The 21,140-nt window shown below is 44.6% G+C and overlaps 2 protein-coding genes across 5 annotated transcripts in view; both read left to right on the top strand.

Moving 5' to 3' along the window:
* ZNF507 (zinc finger protein 507) overlaps positions 1–10,926 on the top strand; it is a 60,076-nt gene extending 49,150 nt beyond the window's left edge. Inside the window, exon 6 of the mRNA XM_053604967.1 lies at positions 10,797–10,926. Within this exon, the coding sequence (XP_053460942.1) occupies positions 10,797–10,803 (7 nt within the window). The 3' untranslated portion in view covers positions 10,804–10,926. The remainder of the gene's footprint in view (positions 1–10,796) is intronic.
* A 5,352-nt stretch (positions 10,927–16,278) lies between these two features.
* DPY19L3 (dpy-19 like C-mannosyltransferase 3) overlaps positions 16,279–21,140 on the top strand; it is an 87,407-nt gene continuing 82,545 nt past the window's right edge. Inside the window, exons 1-2 of one of the 4 annotated variants that reach the window (XM_053604971.1) lie at positions 16,279–16,748; positions 19,045–19,181. In XM_053604971.1, the coding sequence (XP_053460946.1) occupies positions 19,079–19,181 (103 nt within the window). In that variant the 5' untranslated portion in view covers positions 16,279–16,748; positions 19,045–19,078. Of the gene's footprint in view, positions 16,749–16,917; positions 17,054–17,439; positions 17,496–19,044; positions 19,182–21,140 lie in introns of those variants that run through there. The other 3 variants (XM_053604968.1, XM_053604969.1, XM_053604970.1) reach the window with 3 other exon arrangements.

Here is a 21,140-nt window from a genome sequence, read left to right as displayed (position 1 = left end):
GTCTCTTTGATAGGAAAAGTTTGCTGACCTCTGAAGTAGAACAATGGTATAATCTGTGCTTTAAAGCTACCAGAAAGAAAAATCTCCTTATAAAGTTTTATAGCAGTGTTTATAACTGCATTGTCTCTTCCCCTATAATTTTATAGTCCACCTTTCTTCTGCAGCTCTTACCACGTTTGATGACTTTAACTTGCTCTTTCATTGTCTCTGATACTTAAAGCGGAACAATTTGTTTAAAGTAACAAGGCACAGTTAAATAATAAAAGCCAATATAAGAATCATTTTCAGCTCAGCGCCTGTAGCTCAGCAGTTAGGGTGCCAGCCACATACTCTGGAGCTTGCAGATTCGAGCCCGGTCAGCTAAACAACAGTGACAACTGCAACAAAAATATAGCTGGGTGTTGTGGTGGGCGACTATAGTCCAGCTACTTGGGAGGCTGAGGCAAGAGAATCACTTAAGCCCAAGAGTTTGAGGTTGCTGTGAGCTGTGATGCTGCGGCACTCTACCTAGGGCAACATAGTCAGACTCTGTCTCAAAAAAATTTTAAAAAGTATCATTTTCCTCCTGACTGCTTTAACGAGTGGATGTTAGTCCTCGAGGCTTCAGCCTTCCAGGGCTGTGGGACCGCAGCTAATACTGTGGCCTCACCACCTGCGTGTGTGACCGTGCTGCCAGGTAACCACAGTAACTACTCAGCTGGGCTGGCCGTTGACTTGAATAATCCAGGATATAAAATAAAGAGTCTTCCATACACCTCTTCACAATGAATAGCATGTGTGACTCTAAAGCCAAATCTGAGGGCTGGGAGGAGGCTGTAGCTGGATTTGCTGCGGAGCTGTTGATAACACTGGCAGAGCTCGGAAGAAGTCAGCACTTGTCTACATAGATTTCTTCCAAATCAATCAGTGAAGATGTAAAATGTGAATATTTTTGGCCCTGCAAATTCTTAGAGAAGTTTGTGCTTTTAATCAGTGCCATACGATAGGCTTACTTAGGTAGTGTGTTTGGTGGGGATCTCAGAAGCCAAATGTGTGTAAGCTGCTGAAACCGTTTGCAGAGTCCCATGTGTGCAGCAGTGTCCGGGCTGCACACTGGTGGGGGACTGGAGACCTTGTTTCCTTGCTGGCACATCAATGAATATGCTTAAACCTCATTTTACTTCAGCTACAAAGTGTTTGGAAGATTATACAGGTTTGGTCTCTTTAATCTATGGTTGTTTTTTTTCTTCCGATAATGTATAATCACTATTTGCCTTACAAAATTAGATTATAAAGGTTGTGGGTTTTCCTGCAAATTAAAAAGTTAATCTCACGCACTTAATGTAAATTCTTACTGCCATACAACAAAATCATCAGATGTTGGTATCTTTTTGCTTCCTAGCTCAAACAGATTTATACAAGTTGTTAACTTAATGCAGACAGTAAAGCCATTGTGTAACAGTTTAAAAAGTGGGGTGGCGCCTGTGGCTCAAAGGAGTAGGGCACCGGTCCCATATACCAGAGGTGGTGGGTTCAAACCCAGCCCTGGCCAAAAACTGGGGGCGGGGGGAGCAAATGGCAATACTGAGGTGAACGGAGCATTTATTGTAACAGAACCCTACATATAAGGTACATGAAATTTTACTCACACAAATCAGAAGATAATGAATCCTTGGCCATGAGCTCAAACTCAGTTCTTTCATTTTTCTTTTCTTTTTTTTTTTGGGGGGGGGGGTTTGTTTTGGTTTTTTCTTTGAGACAGATTCTTACTTTGTTGCCCTTGGTAGAGTGCCGTGAAGTCATAGCTCACAGCAACCTTAAACTCTTGGCCTCAAGTGATCCTCCTTCCTCAGCCTCCCGAGTAGCTGGGATTACAGGTGCCCACCACAACACCCAGCTGTTTTTAGAGCCAGGGTCTTGCCCTGGCTCAGGCTGGTCTCAAACTCCTGAGCTCAAGGGATCCACCTGCCTCGGCCTCCCAGAGACTTGGGATTACAGGCATGAGCCACCCACCCAGCCTCAGCCATTTTCATTTTCCTGATTTCTCAGCTTTGTCCTTTGGTAAGAAAAATAAAAAAAGCATTTATAATCTTCCATGTCATTGCTATGGATTCATCAGTCATAGAGTATGTTTTTTAAGTTAGTAGTAAAATACGTTATCTTAAATGTGTACACAGTGGGAATGGTGATCTGAAGAGAATCTTTAACAAAACAAAACCTGTGCATTTTCCATGCCTCTTATTTGCACCTCCGCGTGTTATTTGAAGGCTTATTGTCACGCCAGAGCACATCTCCACATTTTTTCTACTTGTCATTTAATTAATTTTAGTAGCCATGTTTCAGAAGTAATGTGACTGCAGTCTCCTGAAATAGGAACATCAGTGCAGATTTTGCTCTTTTAGTTCACATGTAGCTGCAGTCCTATTTGAATTCAGAATTCCCAACCACAAACGGTGTTAGAAAATCCTATTTCAGGCTTATGAGAAAAAGTATGGCAAGATGTGGTTCAAATCTTAAGCCGTATTTATTCCTCTTCCTCTAATAGTTTCACTGAAGTATTACTAATTAAACAATGTTAGGAGACCAGGGGCTTTTCTGCACAGCTGGTGAGGTAGTGCCTCCCTGTGGCACTGGAGTCCACGCAGAGTGCCACCATGTAGGTTAAAAACTGAACTTGGCATCTCTGCCCAACTACAACAACCCTGAGCTCAGTCTTATAAAAAGGCTCCAGTGTATTTGTTCTCTCACACTGTCGCCCTGTATAGAGAGCTGTGACGTCACAGCTCACAGCAACCTCCAACTCCTGGGCTCAAGCGATTCTCTTGCCTCGGCCTCCCAGGTAGCTGGCACAACAGGTGCCTGCCACAATGCCCGGCTAGTTTTTCTAGTTTTAGTGGAAACAGGGGAGTCTCTCTCTTGCTCAGGCTGGTCTCAAACTCCTGAGCTCAAGTGATCCATCAGCCTTGACCTCCCAGAGTTCTGAGATTACTGGTGTGAGTCACCAGGCCCAGCTCAGATGACAGCTATTTTAAATGGCGTTTAAGTAGCTGATCGGAGGAGAGCACACATCTTCCTCATGGAAAAGCAGTTGCCACATCCCATCGGAAACAAGGGGAACGGCGTCAGGAGCTGCATGCAGGTGCGTTTACCTCACCCAACTTGGAATATAGTTCAGCTTTTCCTTTTTTAACCTCCTACGAATTTAGTTATTTCCTCTGTGTTTTTAAATGTAAAATGGGCAATATGATACCTACCTTGTATAGTTAGATGGATTAAAAGAATTGTTTATAAAAGGCCTCGTCGCGTTCTGACATTGCTCTGGGCACTGCTTGGTTCCAGTCCTGGCTCTACAAGCCGCATGTGTGACCTTGAGTAAGGCAGTCCACCTTTTATGAACCTCAGTTACTTTTTCAGTAAAACAAATGGCAATCCTTGCCTATTAGGGTTGGCATGAAGATTAGTGACCTATGTACAAAAGGCCTGGCCATATAGGAAGTCCAACGGTGGTGGCTGTCATAATCTGAGCATTAACCGTCTGGGGGAAAAAGAAATGTAAACCACTCTTATAAATCATGGTATCAAAGCTATTAGTTAGAGTCTTAGAAAGTAACCAGGCTAACTTGTGCTACAAAGAAGGACACTCCAAACAAAATGTCCTATCCTTAAAATATACCAAAAAGGCCAGCCCTGGTTTATCAATGCCTAGAGTATCATACACAATTTGGGTTAAGTCTAAAAAGATAACAGTCTGGGAGACAGTGTCAAAGCATTACCCTGTCACCATCATGTTAAATAAGTTCATGCAATTGTTGATGTATGATCCTTCTTTCAAAGCTTCCTTCTTTCATGGGGCCAGATGAAGTGGCTCACACCTGTAATCCCAGCACAGCAGTCTGGGAGGCTGAGGCAGGTGGATTGCCTGAGCTCAGTAGTTCAAGACCAGCCTGAGCAAGAGCAAGACCTTGTCTTTACCAGCTGAGCATTGTGGTAGGCACCTGTTTTCCCAGCTACTCGGAGGCTGAGGCAGGAGTATGGCTTGAGCCCAGGAGTTTGACAGAAAATAAATAAATTAAGCTGGCAACTGCCATTAAGGAATTATTTTCACCTGCCATGTTGGTTTCAAGAAAAACATGAAAATGCTTCTTTCCCTCAGTAACATTAAGAGCTGGCTGCACTGGCAAAACGCAGGCTCTGAGAGAGAGATTCGTACTGTACTCAGCATAGGGAGCCCAAGCACCAGATCTTTTGAGGCAAGTACATGTTCTCAGAGAAGGTACAGAATGTCCTGTCCATTCCAGAATGTCCTGTCCTAGAATGTCCAAGTCTTCTTTTTTATATTTTTATTTTTTTGACACAGAGTCTCACTCTCTCACCCTGGGTAGAGTTCCATGGCGTCATCATAGCTAGCAGCAACCTCAAACTCTTGAGCTCAAGTAATCCACCTGCCTCAGCCTCCCAGAGTGCTGGGATTACAGGCGTGAGCCACTGAGCCAGCTCAAGTATTCTTGTAACCGTCTCACAAGGACGCTTCATCTGCAGGACTCATGCAGAGTGGCTGGACTTCTGAAGTGAACCTGCAGGCCAGTCCAGGTGCCCACCTCTCCGTGTCAGACGCTGTCCTGCAGGCTTACGGGATGGCTTTCCCAGTTCTACTGAGGCCACTAGACCCCATAGGAAGATGGCAAAGTGACAAAAACAAAGCCAGCTCAGCACTTGTGTTTAACCATCATCCAGTGATACAAATTACTCTCAAAAGATTCAATGGCTTGAGACTTGAGTAGCCACATTGCCTGCTGTGTTGTATACCTTACAAAGTGAGTGCTGTGGGTGGTGCCTGTGGCTCAAAGGAGTAGGGTGTTGACCCTGTATACCAGAGGTGGCAGGTTCAAACCCAGCCCTGGCCAAAAACTGCAAAAAAAAAACAAAAAAAAAGTGAGTGCTGTGCTGGGATTACAGGTGTGAGCCACTTCACCTGGCCCAGTCGACAGCTTTGAAAGAAGGATCATACATCAAAACAAAAAGGACTACGTATGGAAGTGAGATAAGGCATGCTACCTATAGCAAAACAAAACCATAAAACAGGAACACTGGTTTGGTGTGAACGGAAGTGCCAAAATTAAATCCTAGCTGCACCCATACATTGTATTAAATGCCCTCCAGGATTTTGAGATTCAAGGACATATCCAATCTTGCCTACACAGTAATTTGCATTTACATAACACCCTTCAGCTGATTCACTCAAAAGACTTAACAAACATCTACTAATTGAGTTTTTAAATGTCCCTGAGAGAGCTCTTCTGGTAAAACCTACCCAATTAACATTCAATTTCCAGGTGAAAAAAAAGAAATTTATGTGTTTTTCCATGGGAAAAACTTACAACTTAGGGAATCTGACTCTAGTAACTGATGAGCTGATCAGCTGTCTTAGCCGATGCTGGATTCTGACTGACCTGAGTTATTCTGGTTCTGCTTCCCCATTCCCCACGCCATTCTCACGAGCTCCTTCAGGAAATAATTCTCATGCTGCTTATGCTTTATAGAGTTTATGACCATCAAAGAAAGAAAACTAATAGTATGAATGGAATAAGACACATTTGGCCAGGCACAGTGGCTCACGCCTGTACTCCCAGCACTCTGGGAGGCCGAAGCAGGTGGATCGCTTGAGCTCAGCAGTTCCAGACCAGCCTGAGCAAGAGTGGGACCCCATCTCTACCAAAAATAGAAAAACTAGCTGGGCATTGTGCTGAGTGCCTATAGTTCTAGCTACTCAGGAGGCTGAGGCAGGAGTATTGCTTGAGCCCAAGAGTTTGAGGTTGCTGTGAGCTTTGACGCCAAGGCACTCTATCCAGGGCAACGAAGTGAGACTCTGTCTCAAAAAATTAAAAAAAGACAGAGACAACCAGGCCAGAAGCCAAAGAGGTTCAAACTTGGGATCTCCAAGACTGCCACTGGAAATCTCCAATCAAGGTGACTTTCAAAGATGAGGATAGAGTCTTCACTTCCAGATATTGTTAAAGACCCAGTTGCTCTTGGCTCCCATAAGAGAAGCCTTGGTCCCAGCCAACACATTGTCTGAAGTCTGCAAATACGTCCTGATATATTGAGGAGCAGATTGTATACTGAGGAGTTCCAAGGGTCATCTCAGCTCAGTTCCCTGCCAAGGAGTGACCTTCAGAGACCCTGGCCAAAGTCTGCGTGCAAAGACGGCCTGCCCAGTTTGCCTGGATTTCTTCACCAATCCCATCTCTTTTTCTTGTGGCACATGTTCTGCTTTGATTGCATCCAAACTTGGACATCAGAAAGGGAGGCTTCGAAACTGATCTGCCCCACGTGCAGAGCATCAACCAAGAGCCCTCCCATGGAAGAATGGCAGATGAGAACGCAGACCCTTCTCCTGGGCAGCAGGGCCCCTCCTGTGAGCTCCAGCAGTTCCGGGAAGATACAAGCCCAGATGCAGCCACCACCAGCCCCTTCTTGTCATCTCCGAGGACCTGAGGAGCGTTCAGCGTGCAAAGAGCCATCAGGACATAAAGGAAGATCCCAGGAGATTCACCCACCTGGTCTGTGTCCTGGGTACCCCCGGCTTCTCCACTGGCCGACATTCCTGGGAGGTGGACGTGGGAGAGGTGAAGGAGTCGGTTGACAGAAAGCAGAGCGATTCATCCTCTGAGCATGGCTTCTGGATCATCACCATGAAGGCAGGAGCAATCTGTGCCAACTCCATCCCAGAATGTAGGATTCCCACAAGCCCCGGACCTCATTGTGTGGGAATTTTCCTGGATGTCGAGACGGAAGAAATCTGGTTTTTGAATGTTGGAAATGATGGCCTCATTTATACACACAGTCCTCTCTCCTCTATAGAGAGCCCTTTCATCCATTTTTCCTTCTTGAGCTCCAGAAGGTGATGGTGGTGCCCCAAGACTCTGCCACAAGAAACTGAGCTCTTCCTAGCAGCTTTGTAAAGAGATCTTTAGCCTGAAAAATGTCAGAAGGATCGAGGACCAGACAGCATGCTGTTGTGCAAAGATTTGTGAAATAGTTAAGTGCATTTTGGAGACTCTGTAGCAACAATTTATATATTTGTTTGTGGTAAACAGCTGCAGTGCGGAAGCAACCCAAGTGCCCACCAAAGGAGGAATGGAAAAGCAAAACGTGGTGTGTCCTTAATGTAAAATACTATTCAGCCTTTAAAAGGAAGGAAATTTTGACACATGCTGTAACATGGATGAACCTTGAGGCCATTAGACTAAGTGAGATAGGCCAGTCACAAAAGACGTAACATATGGTTCCCTTTGTAAGGTAGTCAGAGTCATAGATATAGAAGGTAGAATGGTGGGACCTCACCTAATGTTCACAATGCAATGGTACATTTCAAAACTGTTCAGAGTATAAATGTCTTAACCACAACAGATAAGTGAGGTGATGGTTATGTAAACCAGTTTGATGTAAGCTTTCCACACTGTATATCAAATCAGCACATTGTACCCCATAAATGCATTAATGTACACAGCTATGATTTAATAAAAAAAAAATAAAAAGGTAGAATGAAGGGTGGTGCCAGCGCTGGAGGGAGGGAGGACAGAGAGTTTCTGTTTAGTGGGCACAGTTTCACTCTCACAAGGGGAAAGGTTACGGGGATGGATGGTAGTGATGGTGGGACATTACGAATGTATTTCAGAAATGGTTAAGATGGTAAATTCTATGTATTTTACCACAATAAAAAATTAAAACAAAAACAAGTGTGGCATCCTGGTTGTAAGGACCCTGAGTCCGTGGCAGTGTCCAGCTGGACTGCTTATACGTCAGGAAGAAATGTCTTGTTAGAGCCACTGTTTTTTGAGGCATTTTTTCAGCAGCCCACCTTGAATCCTACTCAATACTGAACCCTCAGCTGTTAATTCTAGCATGCCTGCAAACCCTGTTTATACACAGAGAAATTCAGTACAGGCAAACGTATGCTGCCAGGATTCTATCAGGGCCCAACCACCAGAACCTAGTCTGCACCAGTGTTTCAACCTTCTTTCCATTTTCACCATCTCAAAGAGATTTTTTCCTTATCAACGCCCACCCATGAAATTTTAATAGTATAGAAGTACTGGACTGGGCACAGTGGCTCACACCTCTAATCCTAGCACTCTGGGAGGCTGAGGCAGGTGGATTGCTTGAGCTCAGGAGTTTGAGACTAGCCTGAGCAAGAGTGAGACCGTCTCTACTAGAAATAGAAAAATCAGTCGGGCATTGTGGTGGACACCTGTAGTCCCAGCTACTTAGGAGGCTGAGGCAGGAGGATCTCTTGAGCCCAAGAGGCTAAGGTTGCTGTGAGCTCTGTTGACCCCCATAGCACTCTACTCAGGGTGACAGAGTAAGACTCGGTCTCAAAAAAAAGTACTGTGCTGTATATCTGCCTAGGTACTATATGTCCCTCTGTGCACTACACATAAAAAGAGCAAGTTGTTTTCAACCCTCCAAGAACCAAGTTTCTTCCCACTAGGCAGGGTGGGAGGGAAGAATATCACCATTGAGAATTTGTGCTCTTATCTAAATGAACAAGTTAGCCAGACACGGTGACCCACACCTGTAATCCCAACACTGTGGGAGGCTGAGGCAGGAGGATCACATGAGGCCAGGAATTCAAGTCCAGGCTGGGCAACCTATCGAAACCTCATCTCTACAAAAAATGTCTACAAACTGACCAAGGAGTTGAAAACTCTGTGTATGACTCAATAAGCCAGTCAAAGACAGTTGCAGGGAGAGAAAGCTGCTTCAAACTTCATTTCCTTGTATCTTGACTAAAAATTCAAAAATGTCATCAAGTAACTGTGACCGATGGGAATTTACCCACCCCTTTGTCCCCTTCCTCCTTACATGAGTTTAAATAAGTTTTTCTCTCATCTGAGCATGTAGTTGTTATGCTAAATTAAGTCCCAAGTACGTGTGGGCTTGTTTTTCCATTCTTGTGGTCTTCACTTAGGCGAAAGTTCTCCCAATCCATCTAGGTTATTACAAACATACAAAACCTCCATCTTCTTATGGCTGAATAGTGTTCCATGGTATACACAGACCTGCGGGGAGAATGGGGACTGAAGACCCCATTCTTGGTAAGGAAAAGCACCCCCAGAAAAAGAGAAAATTGAAAAGTAAGCTGAGGGAGTCAGAACAAAGAAAAGTCAGCTAGTTTACATTTAAGCTAGCCTTTGCTAGCAAGCTTCCTGCCTTTTCTTAAATTCTAGCCTGTTGGGGATACAGCTTACAAACACCCCTGCTGGGTCTGTGAGCACTCTGTTGATGTCTTATTCCCTCCCTCATCTTACCTTCTGGGCAAATAGATGTCAATAAAAGCAGACTGGAAGGCGGCACCTGTGCCTCAAGGAGTATAGTGCCAGCCCCACATACCCCACATACCCATATACTGTGGCAGGTTCAAACCTGGCCCCAGCCAAAAACTGCAACAACAAAAAAATAAATAAAAGCAGAGTGGAGCAAACACTGGGTGCCATTGCTAGAATCCCACAAACGGGCAATGGACCCCTGAGTTCCCACCTTTAATTCTATTCCGTGTCTCATCTCTTTCTCTGCCATCCTTTCTAACTCTGTTTCTTCAGTCGGTCACTGCCAGTTCCACAGGTCTTGGCAGACTCTGCCCCCATGTGGGACCCTGACAGAACAGTTTATTAAACCATTCATGTGTTGAAGGGCTGCTATAAACATTCGAGTGCAGGCGTCCTTATGGTAAAATTACTTTTTCTTTTGAGTAGATACCTAGTAATAGGGTTGCAGGATGAAATGGTAGGTCTCCTTTTACTTCTTTGAGGACTCTCTTTCCACAGAGGCTGTACTAGTTTATAGTCACACCAACAGTGTATGAGTGAGCCCCTTTCCACACCCACACCAGCATCTGCAGCTTTGGGACATTGTGATGTGGGCCATTCTCACTGGGATTAGGTGATAACACCAAAGTGGTTTCAATTTGCATTGCTCTGATGATTGGGGATGATGAGCATTTTTTCACATTTGTTGGTCATCTGTCCTCACGAGGAAAGGATGCATTCATCTCTGGTGCCTATTTAATGGGGTTGATAGATCTTTTCATGTGGATGTGCTTGTGTTCTTTGTAGATTTCTGTTATTAGCCCTTTGTCAGATTGGTAGCATGCAAATACCTTCTTCCAGTTTGCAAGTTGTCTCTGCCTTGTTGACTGTGTCCTTAGCTGTGCAGTAGCTTTGTAATTTGATCTGGTCCCCACCCAACTGGTACATTTCATAGGTATACAGCACACTTTCTGGGTTAAGGGCACAACTACAACCCAAACTTGAACATTACACGTGCAAACCACGTAACCTGATTGTATGGACCCCTGAAATTTAAAAAAATAAACTGTGATTAAAAACCTCTAAGATGAGGCTGAATTTGTCCCCCCATCATGTGGGGAATCACTAATTTAAAGTGCGGAATCCTCTCGGCATTACACAGGTTTGGGGGTGAGTTTTGAGTCGTGCGCTGGGGAGTTGAATTCTTACGCACAAAGAGTCCTTCAGGCCACCTCATCACGATCTCGAGTTGACTCAGGAAGTTTTGTGGGGAGGAGTTGATAAGTGTCAGTGAAAACCCAACCCAGTGCTACATTATCCATAATTTTAGGCATGATAAACGTCTGAATCTGAGAGTGTGAGAAACACATCCATTTCTGGCTTAAAGTCCTACTTCTTCCTACAGAAAAACCAGAGTCCCAAGCCTGACAAATACATCTTGGCATATGTTAGTAGGAAAAATCTGCCTCTGAGGATTTTAAGACACCTGTGTATAATGCCTGTTTGCAGAGAATGACATTCAAGAAGTCCAAGGAGCCAAACTGGAAGGACCCGCCAAGGCCAATGATCCTCGGATCAGAACAGCTGACATCTGAGGGATCACCATGTTTGGCACCAAGCTTACGAGATAAAAAGCGTCATTTGCGTTAACTGAAGAGTCTTACCTATTTGTGGCCTCATTCAAAAATACACAGTTACAATTATTCTACCATGGCAATGAAAGAAAGTGTAGGTAGTAACCATGGCAATGAAAGAAAAGTACCAGATAAGTAGAGGTAAGAAGGGTAGCAGGTGTTAAGGAAGAAAATGAAACAAAACTGAACGTGTTTAAATACCCAGCTAACTTTAACTTCATTTAATAGACTCTTTGGGTAACTGTACACTTATGCTAATCTACCTATAAATTTCACTATCTTAAACCACTACAAATCGAGTTTTAAAAAAAGTTGATCAAAGGAAGAGAAAAATAGGAATTATTTCATAATGCCTTTTCCGAAGCCTCTCACAGGAAGACACATACAGACAGATATTTTTAAGGGAGGAACCCAGTGAAATGTCAATTCCTGTGCAACTCTGGAATGAGCCGCAAGCACTGAGGAAGCTGATCCCCAGGACTCGGCGTGGGTTTCTTAAGAACCAAGTGGGCCAAACCAGGCTCTCCAACAGGAGTCACTGCTTGTGTGACTCCTTGTGTATAAAACCATCCAATGGGGTGCAGGCAGAAAATATTAGGATATCCATTTGTAGTTACTTTGGTTAAATACATGTTTACAGAGCAAGAAAGAGAGAAGACAAACATTTTTGTCTAATAATAGTTTGGAGACCACTGCTCTGACTTTTATCAAGACTCTTGAAAAGTCAACCCTTATAAATAAGATGGAGAAATAATACCATGGATAAAAGTAACGGTATTGGAAAAATGTATGTAGTGGGCGGAATTGCCCTTAACTGAATTCCTGTCCCTGTAAAGGAATGTTTAGCATTGTAAAGATCCCACTTTCCCAAGCATTTCTATAAATTTTATAAAATTCTAGTAAAAATCTCCAAGAGCTCCTTTTTTAGAACCCAATAAATGATTATAAAAGTTCTCTGAGCAAAAAAATAAGCAAAAATTGCTAAGACATGAATTTAAAAGCATTTTGTGAAGAAACAGTAATTAGAAATATATGGAACTGTTGCAACACTAGTTCATTTGTTTGGCCACGTAAACATAACGTTGAACTTAGAAGTGATCCATTGACATAGAGGATTTTAACATGTGGTACAGTCAGTTCAAATCAGCAGGGTGAGGATGAGGGCGAAACAACCGACTATCCAATTAGAAAAAATTACACCGTATAAAAAAATTTAAAATCTTGAGATTAGGGAAAGTTTTTCTAAGTATGTTGGAAAACCCAGAAGTAATGAAGGAAACATGAAAAGATTTAACAATATAAAAAACTGAAACTCCCCCCCCCAAAAAAAAAAAAACATTGAAACTCCCTATGTAGCAAAACACATCCTACCAGGTACACAATAATGAGAAAATATCTGCATATACATGACAAGAGATTAATCAATATTCATAATATACAAATAATCCATTCATATCAAGTAGATGAACTGGCCAAAGAACACAGGACACATCAGAAAAAAGAAACACAAATAGTCAATGAACCCCAATATAATTATGTCCACCCTTCTAATAAATATATATGAGATAATGACTTATTATTTGTCACCTAATATTGGCAAAGACTAAAATATCCATGGTTGGCAAGGGCATGGAGAAATAAGTACCATTAATACCCGCTGGTGGAAGTGAAAAGCAATATACTTTTTAACCTTTTTGGAAGGTAGTTTGCCAAATGTTTAATTCTATTTCTAGAAATGTAACCTCAAGAAATACGTAAGTATGTTCCTCCAGTGTTGCTTGTAATAGCATAAAACTGGAAACAACCTCAATGTTCAATTAGATGGAAATAAATTATAATATATTTATAATTTTAACAATAGAAAAATTTAATAATATAAATTAAATATTTATAATATAAAAATATAAATATATTTATATTTATAATGGGGGATCATTATTTTATTGGCTATCTATTATGTAATGAAATTACCCCAAAACTTAATGACTTAAAACAACAATAAACATTAATTATCCTCTTAGTCTCTGCAAGTCAAATGCTTGGAAATAGCATAGGTAGGCAGCTCTAGGCAGGATCCCATGACGTCATCGGAAGGCTGACTCTGCAATGTACTTCCACCATGGCACACTCCCAAGGTTGGGAGTGGTGGAAGTTGTTGGCCAGGGACCAGAAGCTGCCCATGTGGCTCTCCTCCACCCGCTGTTGGAGTGTTCTCACAGCATAGTGGCTGGTATCCCCCTGAATGAGCCATCCAAGCAAGGCTGAGAATGAAAGTAGGATGTCTTTTGCCACCTAGCCTTAGAAGTCCCACCCTATCACTTGCACAGTGCCACATCAGATCACACACAGCCGAGACTCAGTTAGATGAGACTACATGAGGGTCTGGGTACCAAACAGCAAGGATCATTTAAGCTGAGAGCTAAATACTGAAGGATAGCTAGTCAGGTAAAAAGGATGAAAAGAAAATGCACTTTTCTTTTTCTTTTTTTTTGTAGAGACAGAGTCTCACTTTATGGCCCTCGGTAGAGTGCCGTGGCCTCACACAGCTCACAGCAACCTCCAACTCCTGGGCTTAAGCGATTCTCTTGCCTCAGCCTCCTGAGTAGCTGGGACTACAGGCGCCCGCCACAACGCCCGGCTATTTTTTGGTTGCAGTTTGGCCGGGGCCCGGTTTGAACCCGCCACCCTCGGTATAAGGGGCTGGTGCCTTACCGACTGAGCCATAGGCGCCGCCCGAGGCAAAACTTTCAAAGGAGTTTATGTGAATACAAAGTTAAGATGAAGCTAGAGAGGTAAAGAGAGCCCAATTTGTGGCAGTCCTTGCAAGATGTTGTTAAGGAGCTTAATTTTTATAATAATGTCTATGAGCCACAGAAGGATTTATATTTTAGTAACATCACTATATTATTCCATGGAAGATGGAATGAAGGAACAGGGATCAGGGAACAAGAATAGAGGTAAGAAATAAGGTTATTGAAAGAATCTTTACAAGAAACAGCAACTTGCACTATGGTGGTAGCAATAGAAATGGAGAAAAGTGGGCAAGTCCTGAGATTCTGGGATAATTCAGGAAATGAACAAGAGGACTCAATGTTTGGTTGGACATAGGGATTACACAGTAAGGAAGAATCACAGCTGGCTCACAGGTTTTTGACTCAAGCAATTAGGTAAATGGGGCAGATGGAAGGCAGAGCAGGTTTGGGGATGACAAAGAGTTTAACATGTCGAGTTTGAGGTGCCTGCACATTTGGATATGTGTAGGAGAGACAGAGCACAGGGTTACAAGTGCCAGGCACTAGGGACAGTGAACTGGGGGAAAACCAAGCATTGCCGCTGACCCTGAGGACCAAAAATAACACTCGTTAGAGACAGCACAGTGTCCCGGTCCTAACTCATATATTAGCAGTGATAGGTCAAGGCGAAACAGAAGTGCAGTGCACAGCATGTATTAAGAGTTCAACCATGCAGCTACAGTACTTTTTTTTTTTTTTTTAACTTTACTCTCTCTTCAAAGCTTTCTGCTAGGCCGTATTTTCTCATACCTAAGATTTCAACAAAAGCCAGTCAGGAGCATTGGAAGGGCCCGCACCCTTGTTTCTGCTTGCAGAGTGCTTGCTGGTGTGGGCCTCCCTGGGCCCCTCAGTTCAATGCAAATGGACTGAACAGGTGTTATTCATTTGCATCAAGTCGCACGGACAGAAATCCAGTAGGCAATGGACATATGGGAGCTGGCAATCAGGAGATAATGCCTGGACATAAAAACTTACTGGTTACCAAATTATCAGTGGAAATTGGAGCCATGAGCCAGAGAAATCACTGATTAAGAGGAAGGGGAGCTGAGACAGGCTTAAAAGGAATGCCAGGAAGGTAGAAGAAACACCTCACACACTCTGTTGTCACAGAAGGCAGGATTGATGGAGCATGTTCATATAACTAAGTAAAGCAATTTTAAAGTGAGCATTGTATATCAAATAGGAAAAAAGCCAATAGGAGAGCTGCAGCCTCGATCCCAAGGCAAGATGTTTCCCCGATAAGGATGAGATGAAGTTTTAATTAATGCAGTGCTTCTCAAAGTGGGATATGCATACAAGTCACAAGAAGATCCTATTAAAATGCAGATTCTGGCTACACAGGTCTTGGATATTGGGCTGAGACCCTGCATTTCTAAGAAGGTCCCAGCTGCTAGTCCACAGGCCATATTTTGAGTAGCAAGGTTTTGCTGTGGTTCTCGAACTTTACTGAGCACAGTATTTAACAGATTAGGAAGCCTCTACCTCTCCAGATTCTAATTCAGTAGGTTTAGGGTAGATCCTGATAATCTGCATTTCTAACAAGACCCAAGGTAATGGTGATGGTGATACTACCCACCCTCACAACACACTTTTGAGTTTCACAGCTTCGTTTTTTGATTGCTCAGCACAGAAAAGGCCAAGGCACCCATTTGGGCCTCCAAACATGCTACAAACCAGTATTAACATATGCCACTGCAGTCACAGCCGGTTACCAGAGCTCAAGCCTTTCACCGTCCCTGACTTCTTGCTCATGCAATGGCTTATACTCATTATCTGTCATCCCCATGGTGACTCTATCAGAACTCAAGACGCATTCTTAATTGGTTTATTCATGCTTAAGACTTACTCTCAGCAGTAGGTGCCTATTCCTTATGAAAAGTCTCAAAGCTCTGCCTTGCTTGGTAAAGCTATTTCGTAGTATTAAAACAAGCGCCTGCAGATGAGTATTATTTTCTTTACTAAAGGGATACATGTTTCACAACAGTCACATTTTCTCCCGGAGTGAGACAACTTAAGAAAAAGCCCTACACCATGAGGGCGAGGGATCCTATTTAAGAAGGAATTAATTCACGTATGCATTTATTAAGCACGCAAATGTTTTGTAAGGCATCTCAACATCAAAGAGAAAACTTGTAAGTACAGAGCCCCTGCCCTTAAGTCCTTATGAAAAAATACACAACAATAAAACAGCTGACAGCACTAAAGACATCCCAGGGAGACCTCAATCCATTTGCACAGAACACTGTGCTTGTTAACGACACCGGACACACACAAAGGAGAACAATGTCCAGCAGGGGACTAGGAAAGGCTTCCCGGATGGAGTAATTTAGCGTTGGAATCAGACCAATGAGCGGCCTTTTCACAGGGGGCGGTCCCAGAGGGCCATCCCTTAAAAATCAATTAACATGTAGTTTGAGTACGTGCTGACAAGTAAAAGGTTTTATCTACTATTTCTCAGAGAGTGATTACGAAACCTATGTAGACTGCAAGCACACTACCTACCCTCAAATAAACAAAAAGTTACCAACTTAGTTTGGAGACAGAGCAACACGAAACTTGAGAATACAGTGGCGTGTGTTTTCCAAGAAAAAAACTAAGAAGAAAATATTCCCGGGAGCGCCAACACTAGAGGGGAGTCTTTGGCGATGCAAAAGCATCACTGTGCTTACTCTCTCGCCGGCAGCTAGGAAATGACTTCCGAGCACAAAATCAATGGCAACCGGGCGCTGGGGAGACTGCCAGGACCCGGGGGAGTGGAGCGCCAGGCCCTGCGACGCTGGAAGATAGGACAAGTGCAAGCGGCCAGTTTCCCTTCCTCACGCCCTCCCTTCACCGCACCCTTCCATCTGTCCGCGCAGGGCATGTGAGGGCGAGCACAGGAAGGACAGCCCACTCTGCGGCCCCAGGCCCGCACGGCTCGCCAGCCCCTGGGGCCACCTGGAGACTGCAGTTCTGGCGGTCGGACTTGAACCGAACCCTCTTCCAGCCGCACTTCTCACTCTGGCCCAGGACCACCGGCATCGAAGCCGAAGAAGGTAAGTTTGGTCCGTTCTGTCCTCGGATACCCAGCGATGAAAGGCGGGGCCCGGCAAAACGGAAGTTCTCCGCTTCCTTCCGGCCGGCGCCGCACGAGACGGGGCGGGGTGCCGCGGGAGGGGGCGGGGGCTGGCGTTGACGGACGGCTCCCGCGTCCTATGGGTGCGGCCGCGGCGGTCCGGCCTCCCGTTCACGCGGCGCGCTGCGGCCGGTCGTGCGGCCCTCGGCGCCGCCCCGCCCCGCCCCGCCCCGCTCGGCCGCCTGCCCTGCTCGGAGCCGCGCGTGAGGACGGCTGAGGCCGCAGGTCTGTGGCTGCGTGTCGGGCCGCGGGAGGCGCGAGGGCACGCGCGGGCGCCAGGCTTCCGCGGCGGGCCATCCGGGGTCCCGTGGGGCGGGCTGGCGCCCCCCGGTGTCGGCGGCTCGCGGAGCCCGCGGTGACAACCGACAGCCCCTCGGGCCGCCCCGCCCCGCCGCGTGGCGCAGTCGAGGAGGCGCGGCCGCGGCGCTCGGTGCGTCCCGGAGCGGGGCGGAGCGCACGAATGTCCGCCGGAGACGCGGGGACGGGGCTGGCCCTCGGGAGCTGGGAAGTTTGCGGGGCGACCTGGCCGTCGGCTGCGCGGGCGGAGCGAGCGGGAGGGCCGGGCTCTTGCGCTCCGGGCGCGGGGGGTGCCTGCCCTTGGGGCCGCCGCCGTTTGCTGGGGCGGCGGCCTGGTGGGGACTCCAGGTGCTGTGGGTGCGGCGCGCAGGTAAGAGGGACAGGGGCCGCGCGGAACCATACTGACTAAAAAGGAATTGGTATCAGGTCCCTTTGCAAGCATTTGAGATGCCATTATTTTTCATTGGATGTAGAACTTTTGTTTCATAGTTCTTGGAACTATCGCAGTGTTTGACATGTAATTGGCACTCTAATACGTGTTGGCTTTACGTGTTCTTAGAATATATGAATTGCGGGATTTTTAAAACTACTTTTCCCTCCCCGTTAGAAAGGGTATGACTCTAGGCTTAGGTCACTTCAGGGGGGATAAACCCATCTCTGGCTGTACCACTTTGCTAAAACACGCCTTTTCTCCCTCTCTGCTCCAGCTTCTCCGTTAACAGTGCTTGAAGACACAGCACTTAAAATCTGGTTTTCTCGCATTTTTGGGGTACGAATGAATAAATGAATTGCATTATGTTGGTCTGTTCTGTTGAATAGAGCAACTTGTTTACCTTTAGGAATTAATAAACGGTGGAAACAGTCATGTGAGGCTGCAGGTCATATTTAATAAATAATTAGTAAAACGCTGTTCATTATTCAGAGGCGTGAAGCAAGATGTTCCAGGGGACTGGAACCCGCTTACTCACTGCCGTCAACTCCCCCGCCTCCCACTTGCTGCTTCCAAACCAGGCTCCTGTTCCCTGCGGTTACTCCCACTGTTGCTCCCTAGGATAGCAGCTGCCCTGATTGGCACACCAGCGCTCTCATCACCCATGAGGCCTATTCCTAAAGCTTCCAATGTGAATTGTTTTAAAGAACAGTGTTATTGAAATTCAGATAACCTGAGACAGAAACAATATTTCAGTTTTTCAAAATCTGATTGTCAAAAAAAGTTACCTGTTGTATAATCTCCCACGTGATCAGTTCTGTGGGAGCCACAGAAGACCTGTGACTGACTGCTGTAGAAAATAATATAAAACTGCAAGTTATTTGACATACTGAGAGATAACTGCCGTGGCTTAGGGAGGAAAAAGATCAGCAGTAGCTGGAACATCCTAAGAAAGCAAGCAGCCAGCTGTGTATCTCACCTCTACTCCCCACCCCTGGCAGTGCCTGCTATAGGACAGGTACTTCAAGAATATGATGAATTTGGGGGGGCCTGTGGCTCAGTGCGTAGGGCGCTGGCCAGATACACCAGGCTGGTGGGTTCTAACCCAGCCCAAGCCAGCTAAACAATGACAACTTCAACAAAAAAAATAGCCTGACGTTGTTGCACTGGGCGCCTGTAGTCCCAGCTACTTGGGAAGCTGAGACAAGAGAATAGGTTACCCCCAAGAGGTTAAGGTTGCTGTGAGATGTGATGCCACAGCACTCCACCAAGGGCAACATAGTGAGATTCTGTCTCAAAAATAAAATTAAATAAGAATATGATGAAATAATTTTTTGTAGTGTGTGTAGCTTTGAGGGCTGGTTTAGGTCTGGATGGGAAAATGGCACAAGTCAAGTCATTGAAGCCCAGAAGAACGCAGGATGCATTGCAGGGGGGGAGACAGTGCTGGGACATGTGGATGGGCTGTTTATTTCTATGTTGTTTGTAGGAGTGGTTGGAAGAACGATGCATGTAAGTCTGACATGATGTCCATCCGGCAAAGAAAAGAAATAAAAGCCGCTGGTATTTCTGAGGATTCTCCAGCGCAAGAAGAAAATGTGAAATTGGAAAATAAATTGCCATCTGGTAGGTGGCAGTTGGGGGTTGCTTTTATTTCTGCTTATTAAATTATCATTTGCCATTGAGATAAAAGTTTGGCAAGACCCAACAGCTGAGAAGACTTGTACCTTGATACTCTCATTGTTACCTGAGTGTGTGGATTTTACAGTTAGGATTAAGTAAGAGATGAAAGGGCTCCAATTAGGACCCTTGTCAGCTGTCTGTCCATTTGCTCATGGTAATGCCAGTCTGATCTTTTGACTTTCTAGATCAGTGTTTTTCAACCTTTTTTATCTCATGGCACACTTGAACCTATAAACTTCCGTGGCACACTTAAATGATGTTGCTCAAAAAAAAAAGAATATACTGGGCGGCGCCCAGTGACTCAAAGGAGTAGGGTTCTGGCCCCATATGCCAGAGGTGACCTGTTCAAACCCAGCCCTAGCCAAAAAACGCAAAAAAAAAAAAAAAAAAAGAATATACTTCCTATGCTTTGAACTTCTATCTATCTATCCATCCATCCATCCATCTGTTCTATCTATCCATCCTGTCTGTCTATCTAAAAAAACAGAAAAATAGTGAGCTTTAAAAATTTTCACAACACAGCTAAGATCCTCTCACTGCACACCAGTGGGCCACAGCATACCAGTTGGAAATGACTGGTCTAGACGCTGCCTTCCCCACCATTCAGAGCTTCATCTCCTCCGCAGCCTCTGGTTTAGGTATGCCTTTCACACCAGGCAGCGTCACCTTGGAAATGACTGGTCTAGACATTGCCTTCCCCACCGTTCAGAGCTTCGTCTCCCTCCACGCCTCTGGTTTAGGTATGCCTTTCACACCAGGCAGCGTCACCTTGGAAATGACTGGTCTAGACATTGCCTTCCTCACCGTTCAGAGCTTCGTCTCCCTCCACGCCTCTGGTTTAGGTATGCCTTTCACACCAGGCAGCGTCACCTTGGAAATGACTGGTCTAGACATTGCCTTCCCCACCGTTCAGAGCTTCGTCTCCCTCCACGCCTCTGGTTAAGGTATGCCTTTCACACCAGGCAGCCTCACCTTGCATGAGTTTCTCATTTTATCCAAGTATTGAAAGGTGGATCAAAATATTTTTTATTCTTTCATTTCAGTCAAATTCCTGAAATTTTTCTCCTCTGCTTTTTTTGGGGGAAGGGATGAAAAAAGTAGTGAGCACTTGGTAAATTCTATAAGGGTGAAGACTTAATAAGTGATACCTCGAATGGTGTTAATTACCACCTTCTTGCTTCCTGCTTTTGTAAAAGTATGGTCAGGATTTTAAAGGTTAGCATGAAAAATTTTCTGTTTATCAACCATTTTGCATATCTGAAAGAATTTATATTATTTGCAGCCATGTTAATGTAATTTGTACCAGCCAAAGCTAGTAGAGTAATTTGGGGAGACAGTTTAATAAAATAAAAGTAACCTGTTGTGGGAGGTCATGCCACATAGCTTGGCCATTAGCAAGTACAGAATTTTGGACAATACCAAGTACTTTGGCATTTTTCCTTTTTCGTTTTTTGAACTAAAACATAACTTTAGGGATTGTTTTGCCAAAGTCGTATTTGTTCATCTCAGGAAAAAGCCATAGAAACAAAAGTTAAAAAGAAGGAAAAAATACTCTTACAAGCCCACCCATCCTGAGACTACCACTGATAACACCATCTCACCATCTAAATGTCCAGGCTGTACACCCGTAAGCAGTCACATGGTTTTACAAATTTGAACTCTAGGGGCTGTTTTGTAACTTGCTATTTTTTTCTTATGTTAGGAATATATTATAAACCATCAAATATATTTTTTAAAATGCTGTCAGTGTGTAGTATTCCATTGTGTGGCTGTAGAATAATTTATCTAAATTCTTGTTGAATATTAAGATTGTTTTCTAAGCTTTTACTAATACAAACAGAAATGTAATAAATAACCCTGTGGCCACATGTTTATTTAAAACTTTATTTCCTTAGGATGTGT

The sequence above is a fragment of the Nycticebus coucang genome, chromosome 10 (assembly GCF_027406575.1).
Source record: "Nycticebus coucang isolate mNycCou1 chromosome 10, mNycCou1.pri, whole genome shotgun sequence".
Classification (NCBI taxonomy): Eukaryota; Metazoa; Chordata; class Mammalia; order Primates; family Lorisidae; genus Nycticebus; species Nycticebus coucang.
This window is presented reverse-complemented; position numbering and strand designations above follow the sequence as displayed.